We start from the raw sequence: 13583 nt of genomic DNA, 5'->3' as shown, positions 1-13583 counted from the left end.
TTACATTCAGATCTTGACTTGGAAAAAAGGATGCAGTCGGGGGGCAGAAGGACATGGAGTCATCCGTTGTGAACCCCCGGTGCTTAATTTATGGGGTGTTTGCCAGGGCTTAGCCCTCGCACTTATTTCTGAGCTGTGGCAATTATTGTCTAGGCCTTGGTTCAATTATGATATAGTGTTTTGGCAACTTTCGTATTTTAACGTTCAGTCACCTAAGAAGTACAATCAGAGCAAAATGTTAACAAGGATTGTGTTTAAAGACACACTTACGTATTTGACTTCTATCGAGATACAACAAGTATATTATTTTATGTTACCTTGATTGGAATTTGTAATCAATGTGTCATGGCTGTGCTAGAAAATATTTGAGCCCTGGCACTTATTTTTTCACAAATTAAGCACTGAAACCCCTGGGTCGCATTCCTATCTTGGTGAAGAGAGAGGGGTTGTTGGGATGGCCTCCTCCAGGGATGTTGCTAGGTCTGGAAAAGATCCGGGGCTATGCTAATATCGGGACTTTCGGGACTCGGTTCTAGCTAGCCTTTGGGTTGTAGTCCCTGAACTTCTATCTGGGTCTACAACCAAAAGACCCAGGGCTATATCCCCTCAGCCCTCCCTAGCAACGCCTCTGGCCGCCTCCTTTAAAACATCACCAATTTTTACCAGTACGTCTGCATAGTAGATTGAAAATAGAGTAGAGGCAACAAGCTTTCCTTATTAAAATGACATTGAAAGTATTACTCCCGGCAAAAACGTCCTGCTTGTCTCATACTGTGCTCCAGTTCACGCAGCATTTGCATGGCCGCGCGTTTATCCATTCCCGGCTCCTCCTCAATTATTGAGAAGGCGTCAGTACTGTGTCAAATGCAGGTGCAAGCACTTGCTTGAGAATGCCCAAGGCAGCGCCACGATGCCCAAGAGCCGATGTGTGCTTTATAAATGGAAATAAATATATAAAAAATAAATAAATGCGGTCCTGTGCTGTGATGCTCCTGGCAGACCAGTGCGAGATTTCGCTGAATGCGGAGGATGCATGTAAAATTACGAGGCATCGGCAAACCCTGTAGCAGCGAAGTACTGCTTGCAAAAATGCTACTTCACGCATACGAGTTTGCAGTTTAATCAGGGGTATCATATGGTCGAAACTAAATTGCAGTAGATGGCACTTGCTGTGATGTCCCCGTTATAGGGGCTTGTGTCCATTTAGGTTCTTTTGCAAGTTTCAAATTACCAACCCATCCACCCGGTTTGGCAGCTAGCAGCTCTCGGCACCCTTGTTAAATTGTGTTTCTTTTTTTGTGATCTGGGAGAGCCAGATCAAAGTTATTGAAATTGTGGTATGGATTGCTAATCATGACGCCTAGCATGCATCTCTGCATGATTGGTGCGGCTGCTTGCATCCTTCCTTTGCCATTACTTTGCTTCTATTCTCGTGGGATGGGGTTTGGCCAGGGCTTCACGTTGTGTGCAAGCCATATCATGTCCAGTAGACAAAAAGGCAAATTGGCTTCTCGTTCCCTACTTGTTGGAAAACCCTCAATACCAGAAAAGGGACAGAGTGTACAGATTTGCTTGGGTTACTGCCCTGTGGATCATCCCATGAACATGTTATACTAGAATAGCATAGTTTCCCGAATTAAATGTGGGTTTCCACTCATTCAATATATCCTTGCAAATGCAGGGTAATGCCATCGCTAGCTACTTTAAACAGTAATTGCAATTACATGGTTACACCATTCCTGTCTACCCTAAAAAATCTTTGCAGTTACATGGTTACACCATCCCTGTCTACCCTAAACAATCTTTGCAATTACATGGTTACACCATCCCTATCTACCCTAAACAATCATTGCAGTTACATGGTTACACCATCCCTGTCTACCCTAAACAATCTTTGCAATTACATGGTTACACCATCCCGGTGTACCCTAAACAATCATTACAATAACATGATTGCACCAGCCCGTCCACCTTAAGCAATCATTGCAATAACATGGTTATTCATTTCTGCCTACTTATTTTGCATTTGTTTTCACTATTTAAAAACCTGGAGGTTGTCCTGTGTGTTTTGTTTCCTAGACACATGGCAGTAAAAACTTGAAACGCGTTGGCACAATCCTCCAGAGAGGAATCCTTATTTTGATGCTGTTTTGCTTCCCCTGCTGGGCTGTCTTTATCAACACAGAGCAGATGTTGCTGCTCCTCAAACAGGATCCGGATGTGGCGAGGTAAGTGTGAATACTACACTCTCCATGAAAATGAACTCATGTTTGCTAAGGTTTTACAAGTGGGTTTAAGAGAATTTTGAGCATGTTTGTACGGAATTCTCAATAATATCCCAGTCATTTCCAGGTTTGCTACACTGCAAATCTTTGTAAATGAAGATAGAAAATTGGCACGAAAAAGTGTGAATGGTTGGGCAATAAGAACCGATCAGAAGTTGTCATAAAACAGACCACTCTTTTAAAAGGTGTAATTTTTTTGTAAAAGTGCTTTTTGTTTTTTGGTAGATCTTCACATTTTCTAGTGCATAAAAACATAATGCACGTCTGTGTCAATGATTCACGTTTTATATTAAATAAAAACCAATTGGATGTCAATGTAAAACATATGTGAATCTCTTGTTCAGTTTCTTTGTGTCTAAGTTTTGAAAGTACATTTCTTTTTTACGTTTGTGTTACTTTAAATTCTGGTGCTAAAATCTACGTACTTTGTTTAACCTGTTTATAAAATGCCGATATTTTTCAAGTTTGCTTTCTTTGTGACTTGTGTACTTTTGTTGGATATATTTTGTATATTTTGGGGTTATATCTATTACTTTGTGGTATTTTTTTTTATTATGGTATTATTCTACAATCCTTGGCAATATATTGTGGTAACCTGTTGGGGTAGTCCTGTAGTGTTGAGACTTATTTCAGAATACTGCCTGATAATTATTTTTGCCAGAGTCACTAACAACAAACAAAATACTGGACTTTGTTCACTCTGGATAGATGGTTATGATATGATATGATATTTATAACGCGCCTATACACAAGTGTTTCAAGGTGCGACGAGGCAAGGGATGGGGAACAAAGGGAGGACAGACAACGATACTACTAGGCGAGGTGTCATTGAGATTGCGCAAGTGTGGGAAGGGAGCAGGGACAGTGCAGTACATGGGGCGGGGGAACAATAAGTAATAGCCAGCAAGTGTCAAGTGCATGGGTAAGTGCAGACACCAGGTGTCAGGCTGGTATGGGGACTGTAGGGATACAGAACATTCCGAAATGCCGGGGTTGCCAGGTGGTCCGTGCAGGTGTGTGATGCTGGCGGGGGAGGGACCTGGGCCCAAGATCCAAGGGTGTCCAGGTAGCCAGTGCAGGTTCAGGTTACAGCTAGGAGGTCAGCAGGGGAGAGGAGGAGAAAAGGCAGAAGCAAAGAGGAAAGTTTTGAGCTGCTTCCAGGACCGGAGATGGTTCCCTTCAAGTTTAAGGGAGGCTGTTCCAGAGGGAGGCACCAGCCGAAGAAAGAGATCCACCACCAACTGGTTGCTTGGAGAAGCGACTGACCCTGAGGGAGTTGGAGGCAGATGAGTGGAGAGCTCAAGCAGGAAGATATTTAGGGAGAGAGAGTTGAAGGTACTACGGCCCCAGGCTCCAGAAAGCCTTGTGGACGATGCAGAGGGTTTTGAATTTGATCCTCGCAGACACTGGGAGCCAGTGCAGAGATTTAAGTCCTGGAGAGATACGATCCCTGGGCTTGAGGCCAAGGACAAGTCTTGCAGTACTGTTCTGGATAAGTTGCAGAGGGCGGAGACTAGAAGCAGGCAGATTTAGAAAGAGGCTGTTGCAGTAGTCCAGCCTAAAGAGAACCAGCGCTCTGGAGACAGTGAGCTTCTGGGTGAATGAGAGGAAAGGAAGAATACCAGTGAGGAGGTGCAGCTGGTAGTGTGACTTCTTGGAGACATCAGAGATGTGAGGAGAAAAGGAGAGTGTGGAGTCAAAGATGACTTCTAGGGTTTTAGCCTTGCAGGTGGGAGCAGGAAGGGGGCCAAGTGAGGCCGGCCAGAGAGCTACAGGAAAGGAGGGAGCAAATGTGCCGATGAGGAGAATCTGAGTCTTACTGGCATTACCGCAGAGGTCATTGGTGGCACACCACTCCTGGATATCAGACAGTCAAGAGATGAGGGAAGGATAGGAGGAGGCTGAGGGTAGCCTAAAAATGAGCTGGGTGTCGTCACCATAGCACTGAAAGTTGGGGCAGAGAGTGGCAATGCGGTGGGCAAGGAGTGCCAGGTATTGGTTGAACAGCCAGGGGGAGAGGTTAGACCCCTAGGGGACACCACATGTAGAGAAAAAGATAGCGGAGAGGATGGACCTAAGTTGGACCTGGGAGCCTGAGCCTGACCATTGATACCCAGGTTATCACCGTGACGGTTGAGCAAGATGTCATAGTTTACATAGTCAAAGGCAGAAGAGAGATCAAGCAGGATGAGTACGCAAGGGGTGTTAGCGTCAAGGTTGCAGAGCAGGTCTTCACAGATCTCCTGTGGTTCCTTATGTACAATACCACACTAAGCCCTTTTGGCTGAGTTTCAACAAATGTAAAGCTTGCAATTGAAATACTGCACAGTAATTAAATCTCTTTAGATAAACAGCTAACAGTGCCTTCTTTACTTTGAGCTATTTCTTACCGCACATCTGTCTCCCTAAACCTGTCAAATTAAATAGACTGAATGCTGAATAAATGTATTGAGACTAGGTTACTTTTGAATCTGTTTTTTTTATCGTGAAATAAAAATATTCCAAGTGCACAGAATGGCATTCATGCCCACATTGTATTTCATAGTGCAAGTACATTTCTTCTTGCAATAGCTTTCAGTGCTTTATCTGTGCAGAGTCCTTGGCCTCGTGAAATTTGGCAAGAGAATACACTTTAAAAAAAACACATTACAACTTTGAGAAATATAAACACAGGATTACATGCACGTTAAAAATAGACCGCACCTAAAATAAAGTGAACTACTTAACCTAGACTACCTGTTTTCATTCACAACTGTAGCCCCTCACTTAACTTCATATTTACCTAGATTTGGTGGCGGTATTTATGATTCATTTTGGCATGGAAATCTTCCCCAATCTTTCTGCCTGCCTTGCACAGGGTCAGCCCAAATAAGGACAGCTTCTTCAGCAGACAGCTTGCCAGCACTGAATTCCGTCTGCCTAGCCAGCCCTCTGCTCCTTTGTCTCTCAGTGCCCGAAGAGGAATGAATGCTAGTCTGTCTCCAAACCCTTTTTGTCAAACCCATTTACGTCCTCTTGAGCAGATCATTCACTGAAATGACATGTGATATCATTGAGGGAGGGCAAAAGATACATCTTTCTTGCGCTTCCTGATCTAATACAATGCCCTGTTTTCAGTAGAACGAATCTTCACATTTTTTAGTTAATCACCCAGCACAGATTCAGCCTGCACGTTTAAATTATGATTTCCAGAGCATCATGCATTTTCCCAATCTGCATTCATCTTATTTCATCATGGACTAACTAATTTGTGCTAAATGTTATTAAGGGATTCAGTTATATGTTAAATGGGGTTGGGTTGATTTGTATGTTAATTTATGTTAGTATTATATTCAGTGCAGCTCAGTTCATTGAAATATCATCCTGAAGCAAAGTGCAATTTCAAACATGTGCTCTGTGCATTGGCATCTATTTAATTCTACCTGAGACTCGCACTCAAGTCCAGTAATGAGTTTCACACCATGGGCCCCAGTTCAAGTTCAAACCCACGCTAACATGTAAATGCTACAATGCTGAGTCTAACTGATAGAATTTGAAGCCATACTCCTACACCTTTCAGGTCTTCACTGCAAAGAATATTATTACGTTATCTCTTGGAAGTCAAATATTATGCTATGTTGGGGGGATTTATACTGGACACCGCTGCAAATTTGCATGGCTTCCAGGTCCTCTGGCGGATGTGAAAATGAAAGGGGGTGGTTTGTTATTGGGAGGAAAAGGCAAGAACACAAGTGCTTTTGCTGTAGTGTTGGCAGTTTCAGTTTGCAATAACTGGACTTAAAACACTGTGCTGGTTTGCTTCTAGGTGATCTGGGTTTTTGGGCATGCAAGACATTTGCATCCATATGGGAGGCCTTGTGTGGCCGTGGTGTAAGTGTACATTGGCTGTGTTGAGATTATGTGTTGAGATTGTGTGAGCTATCGTTGTGGAGTTCTGCTGTTTGGTGTCCATGTCGGGGGGATTTTGTAGGTGACATGCATGCGTGGCATAGCTGGTTTGCATGAGGTATACTAGGATGGGTTAGTGAGGGCAAGAAAGTTGCGATCCTCATGGCATCAGGTTAAGTCAGTCGCCCAAGTGGCTAGTTGGGTAAGTGAAATCCATTTTGATCATGGTCAGCTATGTTTGGTCTCTTTGATGACTGCCTGTGACTTGTGGGATAGCGCGGCATATTAAGTAGTGATTTTATACTGCTTTCCTGAAGCTCAGATGATCCAGCTTATTTAGTTTTCGAATCACCTTGCGGTTTAAGCAGTATGTCATTGCTAATCCTGAGGGTTCTGTTTGGTCTGTAGAAGGATTTTTTTTTTTGCTGTAATTCTGCTCCTTGGCTTTGAATTGTAATGACAAGTGTTTTGAAATGGATCCTTTTCTTGACTTGTAGCCAGTGCAGTGATCTTAGTTCTGCCGTGATGTGTTCTCTTGAGTATCAGAAGGAGGCTTGCTGCTGCGCTCTGGATTAGTTGTAGTTCTTACCACATTTCTATCAACTAATGCGAAGATGTGTGGCCAAGTGCCTAAATTGCGGACTCTGCACAAATCTAAACTTCACTACCGTACTGTGTGATACAGACATGTTTTCACGTCTTGGTTTATCTGCAAAAATTGGAGTCCCTATAAGTTATTCAATCAGTGTACCCTATTAAATAGAAAAACCTAGATCATGGTTTACTAGTCCATAGTGTTGCTCCATATATAATACTAGCGACCATTTATGTATTGCACATCAGATATTTGTTGGCAACCTCATGGTCACTTCTTGAAATGTTACTTCCCATGATGCCCTTGAGTGTCAAAGACTAATGCCACTTCTTGTGACCGCATTGTCTTTGATGTGGCTTCCAGTGAAGTCAAAGCATATACAAATTATGCCCCCCTCCAACCCATCTTTTGTGTCACATGATCTTAAAAAATAATAGAACCGGCTTTGGCTTCAACAATCTCACAGATAAAACCAGGTTGGTGAGCCAGATAGGGCTGTGGAGGCAGGACAAGCTATTTTTACTTTGGGGTTGTGGGGTTGGGGAGGCAGGATGCCAGGTTTTAGGCAGCGATTATTTTGATGTTTCGGCTTGTTTTTTCCAGCCAAGTAAGTTTCTGGGCCTGATTCTGGCACTGCCCTTGCAATTAATTCTCTGCCTTGCCTGTGTACTAAAAATGGCGTAAGAGAATAATGTGGTAGAAATGTACTCACTGCAGGGCAGAATAAAAAACAGGATCAGCCACATGTTTCTCTGAACACACCCGAGACACTGTTCAATCTCCATTTGCTTTCTTATGAAAGCTTGCACCTATTCCTATATTTTTGGCTTCTTGTGGCTCTTCAAAACAGTAACAATCACACTTTTATGCCTCTGGAACACACCAGTTTATGCAAAAATACATCTTCTCTCCCAGCTTTAACAAAATCACAACAGCACAGACTGCTAGACGTGCATCCTTCCCCGTACCAGAAATTCAGAAATGTTGCAAGCCCAAAGGAAATGGAGCAAGGAGCCTATGTGTTTTCAACAGACGCAGCACAAAAAAATCATCATTGAGACACCGTTCTATCTGGGGTACAGTACCTTTGACAAAGTTGCTATTATTTCACAGGACTAGTGGCCATATGCACAGAAAAGCAATTACAATCATACTCCACACCGACAATTTAATGTCTCGGCCCTTCAACAATCATATCCTCATCAGTCCCATGAATAAGGTGAATTAGTAATTTGCACATTTTAGAAGTTGTTTGGTAGCCAACCTTTCACCCCTCCGGATGCTTTTGGCTTACAACTCCCTTGATCCCTCGCCACAGACTATGCTGGCTACCTAGGGGTAACCACTGCAGGTGTGGTCCGGAGGACTGGCTTGAAGCACATTAACTGTGTACTGGAACTAGCGCACATACATGTATAGTACCACCATGGCGATATATGGATAATCTTTAGGTTTAGTTGATGTATAATGTGCAAAGATGCTACCTTAAAAATATGCTTTTACAGGACTGTAATACATGTTGGAAGGAGTATTACATGATCTTATAATGCAGACTGTGTCTGATTGCCCACCTCCATTCTGTTCCAGCTCACTAACGGAGGCTCCAACTCATTTGGAAGAATGGGAGAACCTGGTTAGGATCCACCTGGTTGGTGGCTGGTGCAAATAGGATGTCCTTGGAACCATACAGTCCTGTGTTATGTAGTGTCTGTGGGTTGATGAACAAGAAATGCATAGACATACACATTTACTTGAGGTGGAGGTGGTTATCCACTTTATTCAATCTCAAGATGATTCTTTTTAAGTGTCAAGAATGTTTGCCTGCTGGCCATAGGCCCCTAGGGCATCCTACTAACTCAGTGATTTCACTGAGAAACCCAGCCCTCCAGATAAGGTGCGTACGAGGCCTTTTTACGCATGAAAATCTTGTAAATACGACAGATTTATTATTTTCCTGTGTACATTTACACACAAGTTTAGAGCAGAGGGCAGTGCAAAGGTCAGGTTACTTGAAAGAAACCAGAAGGCTACTTTTTGATTTTTATCTGCATGGATGTAATTGCAAGCCAGGGATAAATGCCTCAAACAGAATGTATTTCTCTGAAGCTAGAGAAATAATGAAAGGTGTATTCTGCCACAATGCAGAAAACTGCCGCATCATAATAATTTCCATACAGCTTTTGCCCACGTTGGCTGGATGTCACATTATTTTACTCTCTTGCAAAGGAGAAATGTCATTTTTACTCTCTTAAAATCACATTTACTCTCAAAGTTTAAAAATAGGGAGTAAAATACTCCCACCTCAAAATCTTATCTGGAGCACTGGAGAAACCATTTGTGGCCAATTATTGGATGTGTACAAACAGCATCAGGATTGATGGTTAGTTAAAAAACTGAATGTGCAATTAATCATCTGCATAGCTTGGAGCATAGAATGTTCAGTACATAAAGGCACAGAGTGCAGAATAAACATTGTTGTAGAAATACTCTATGGCATGGGCTGTGGGAACATACAGTACTCGTAATTGACATGTGTAAGATTAGCTGACATGCAATGTACACGTTCCCGCAATAAGATACTTTGTGTTACAGCAAGTCGTCTCTCGCACATTTGTCTCTTTTCTCCCAAGTGTCGATAAAAGCAAACTTACTACAGCTATCCACTGTATTCACTTATTGGGCACTAGACATACACTGTACTGCCCATGCACAAGGTTGCCCCGCCATACCCTGACTCTCATGCATGGACTGTCCTAAAGGGTTGCTATTCAGTGTCACCCCAAAGTTGTCCCTGATAAGGGTGGCGGTGCACTGCGCTTTGCTTAAGCTTAAATATACTTGGAAGCAGGGCACAACATTTGCACTAGCCATTAGTTAGTGATAATGGACTTTTGGTAAAACTCTCTCCTGAACCCTCTCCTTAACTCATCGAGCAAGCACGGAATTGCTCTCTCCTCACCACGAGGCTTGGAGGAGTCCCCTGACCACCCAGATGAAAGCTTAGCCCTGTTGGACTTTTGTGGAACGTAACCACTGGAGCTGTGGGGGCACATGCGTTTTTTTGCTTAAAAACCAGATAAACAAAATAATAATTTTTTGCAAGACTTAAATTAAAAGAAAAACGCTTGCTGCGTTGCACTGCTGCTGTGTATTCTACCATTCATTGGCTTCAGTTGAGGGCCATCCTCTCCATCAGGGCCTCTGCTGGATTTGTAGGCACTGGAGTGCCTGCCTTGGGGTGGAAAGCCCTGCTGTTATTGGGCCTCTCTTCCATGAAAGGCCCAATCAGGCGAGTTGGTAGGTGAAGCCAGCCCGCCTCCCAAGGCCCGATTCTAAGACCCCTGTCTGTCTATGCCTGCATGGGCTGAGGAGGGCCCCCTACCCCCCTGAAACTATGACTCGGCCTCCAGACTAATTACTGCTTCCTCATGTTATTGCATCCTTGGACATCGATGCTCCCTGCAAATCTGCAAGGGAGTTATGGCTGAACTCCTCCACTAACCTCTTCTAAACCTTTTACTGTGCCTTGGCACTCTGCCTTCCTTGCTGCAACTAACCTACGTCTACTCCCACTGCATTGTGCCTCCATTAAAAAAAAAAAGAAAACGATTTTAGGTGGTTACTTTTTACATCTGTGAACCTTTGTTTGTTGAAATTCTATTCCTTTCTCGTCTGCATTCATGCCTTTGTGATTACTAGTAGGCCACATGGTGAGTTTAGGTAGAACTGTGCTGTGCAGCCACTCTTCTTTCATTCCTCGGCTAACTTCTGCCACCCCTATGGCTCTCTCCATCTCTCCTATTTTGTCTAACTACTACACTATCACCTTTCCCCCCTCGCTCACAAAGTCTGGTAGGAAAAAGCACAAATAAGACATCTTGAGTGAAAACCCTGGACTTCCCATCTGAGACACCTATGTTAGTGCTTCCTCTAGAGAGGATTTCACTGTTATCCTCTTCTCTGTCCCCTCCCCAAATCTATGGACCCCCCTATCTCATCTCCACTCTCTATCCTTCCCTATCCTCTACCATTAACAGTGGCACCAAGTGGGATGTCATCTTGGCCGGCTTCTCATCCTCACGTTGCTTCGTTAATGTCTATCGCACAAGCACTATCCCAGTTAAGGGTCCAAAAACCAATCTCCTTCTCTTTGACCGGATCCTGCCTTCTCTCATTAACTTCTTTCCTTCGCCTGCATCTCCCTCTTCTACTCTCTCTCTCCCTCCTCTGACTGGTGTACCATATCCCTGTACACCACCTCAGAAAACCTTCAAAGTCACATACCTCCTCCATCTGGCGACTCAACGCCTGCTCAGCCAACAAACACTTCACTGACATCTGCCTCCTTCTTGGAAGATATTTACCTGTACATTCTCGCTCTTACCAAGACATGGTTCAATGCCAGCTCATTCACTGTTTTTGACTCCCATCTCCCTGACGGCTTCAAGATCATCTCCAAACCTCAACCTCACTGCATTGGCAGGGGGGTGTGTTTGCCTTAATCTTCAGAGTGGGTTCCGGCTTCCATCTTACCCACCCATTTCTACTCTTCCTTTGAAAGCCTGGTTTGCAAGTTGGGCATCTCTCCCATCTCCCCCCTGATAATTGCTACCATTTACCAGCCTCCATGCACCACCACCCTGTTCCTCTCTGAATGGGCTGATATCTGCTCTTCCTTACTTTTATCCACCTTTAACCTCCTCCTGTGTGATTTCAACATCCAACTGGACTCCCCTGGTTCTGCATCCATTCTCTTCACTGACCTCTGCACCTCGCTTTCCCTCTCCATTCTCCCTTCTGGGCCAACCGTCTCAGCTACACACACTCTGGATGCCCTCATACACTCTGACCTCTCTCTCCCCCCACTAGTCACCCCCTCTCCTGGTCAGACCATTCTCTCCTCCCACCTGGGTCCCTTTGGACTTCTGACCGCTACCCACCAAAAGCCCCGCCAACCTTGTTCGCTAACATCCGCCCGATTAAAAGCTGCTACCTTCGCTTCCAACTACATCCCCACTCATCCCACCCCCACCTCTGATTCTACCTCGGACTCTGCACTCTGCTCTCAGCAAACTCCACCTTTCCATCACCAATACTCTTGGCATTCTTGCACCAGTCACGAGGATCTGCCTGAAAACTGCCTCTAAGCGTAATACCTGGTATGGCTCTGAAAGTGCAGGGCGGCAGAACGGAAGTGGCAAACCTCAGGCTCACCCTCTGACAAACTGGCCTGCCGCCTGCTCCAAAGGCAATACAGACTCTCCATCCATGCTAAGAAAAGAGCCCACATACAGGCACAGGTTTCCGGCAACAGCACGACTGAACTTTTCAAGATCTGCAGGGAACTAGCCAACCCTTCCACAGTCTCCTTCCCAGGCCCGCTGCAATGCACTGGCCACACACTTCGCACACCAAAACTCAGGACATCCTGATAACCTATGCTACACACCCTCACAACCCATCCCACACACCCTTACATCCCTTGGCCCCTCACTCTCTTCCTTCCTCCTTCTCCCCGTCACACCTGCAGAAGTTACAAGAGTTGTCTGCTCCATGAAGGTCTCTTCTAAACAGGTTCCCCCTTGCTCATCCAGGACCCTCAAGGATAACATTAGCTCTCTTGCCCCTGCACTTGCTGATTTCTGCAATCACTCTTTTGACACTGGATCTTCCCCTCCTCCCTTAAGCACTCCTTTGTGCGCCTACTCCTGAAAACATCTTCAACAGACCCTACCTGCCAACTACCACCCTATTTCCAGCACCCCCTTCCTGGGGAAGCTGCTGGAGAAGCTGGCATTGCCCCAATTCAACTCACACACCGAACATTTTGGTGGTCTCCACGACTATAAATCTGGATTCCGAGCATCCAGCGGCACGGAAACTGCTCTTCTGAACACCTGTGAAGAACTGCTTGCATCTCTGGACTCCAACTCCCCAGCTGTCTTCATCCTTCCCGATCTCTCCTCTGCCTTTGATACAGTCAATCATTCCATCCTCGTACAAAAGCTCCACAATATCCATGGTATCTCAGAACGGGCACTGGACAGGCTGGCATCCTTCCTTACTGACCGCTCTTCCCAAGTCATCTTAGGCACCTTCTCCTCTCCTCTTTCCTTCTCCACCTTTGGTGTCCCCCAGTGTTCTATCCTCTCCCCTTGACTCTTTAACATCTACCTTGCTCTGCTTAAATGCCTCATCTCCTCCTTCTCCTCCAACTTCCAGTGTTACGCAGATGACACAAAGCTCTTTTTCAAACTTCCTGCTGACTCGTTGGCACCCTCCATCATCCGTGGCAGCCTATCTGCCATCCAGACCTGGTGCACCTCCAACAATCTCTCCCTCAATGCCTGTAAAACTGAGATCCTTCCCATTGGGAGCCCTGCTCCCTCCTCCTTCTCTTCACTCTGGTCTTCCTCCTTGGGCTCTCCACCTGCTCCTCCTGAAGCCAAAAACCTTGGGAGTCTGGGGCAGAGTCTCCTGCAGTCAGCGCAGTCCACGGGGGAGGCAGCGGTGCAGACTGCTTTTGTGGTTTTCAGAGTTTTTTTAAACTACTGGCTTTCTGGTGCTTTGAACTTCCTGCTTCAGGCCTGGATATGCACATGGATCTGCAGGACACAGCGTAAAGGAACAAGCTGCCTGTGAGTTCTATGCTGGAGTTTGTTTTCTCTTACACTTGATTTGTGAAAACTGTGCAATTGATAACTGAATTGAATTGAACTAATAATTGCTAACTGTGAAAACGCAAATCTCACAGCTCCGAGGGACAGTGGGGGCGGGGAGGGGAGACAGACTAGGGCGGCTCCTCAAGCCGTCGG

At 45.0% G+C, this 13583-nt stretch overlaps 1 protein-coding gene across 2 annotated transcripts in view; it reads left to right on the top strand.

Moving 5' to 3' along the window:
* LOC138488295 (multidrug and toxin extrusion protein 2-like) overlaps positions 1–13583 on the top strand; it is a 398530-nt gene that overhangs the window by 45137 nt on the left and 339810 nt on the right. For both annotated transcript variants that reach the window (XM_069615178.1, XM_069615177.1), the window contains exon 4: positions 2080–2228. In XM_069615178.1, coding sequence (XP_069471279.1) covers positions 2080–2228 — 149 coding nt within the window. The remainder of the gene's footprint in view (positions 1–2079; positions 2229–13583) is intronic.

The sequence above is a fragment of the Ambystoma mexicanum genome, chromosome 9, assembly GCF_040938575.1.
Source record: "Ambystoma mexicanum isolate Mex_15411 chromosome 9, UKY_AmexF1_1, whole genome shotgun sequence".
In the NCBI taxonomy this organism is placed as follows: domain Eukaryota; kingdom Metazoa; phylum Chordata; class Amphibia; order Caudata; family Ambystomatidae; genus Ambystoma; species Ambystoma mexicanum.
This window is presented reverse-complemented; position numbering and strand designations above follow the sequence as displayed.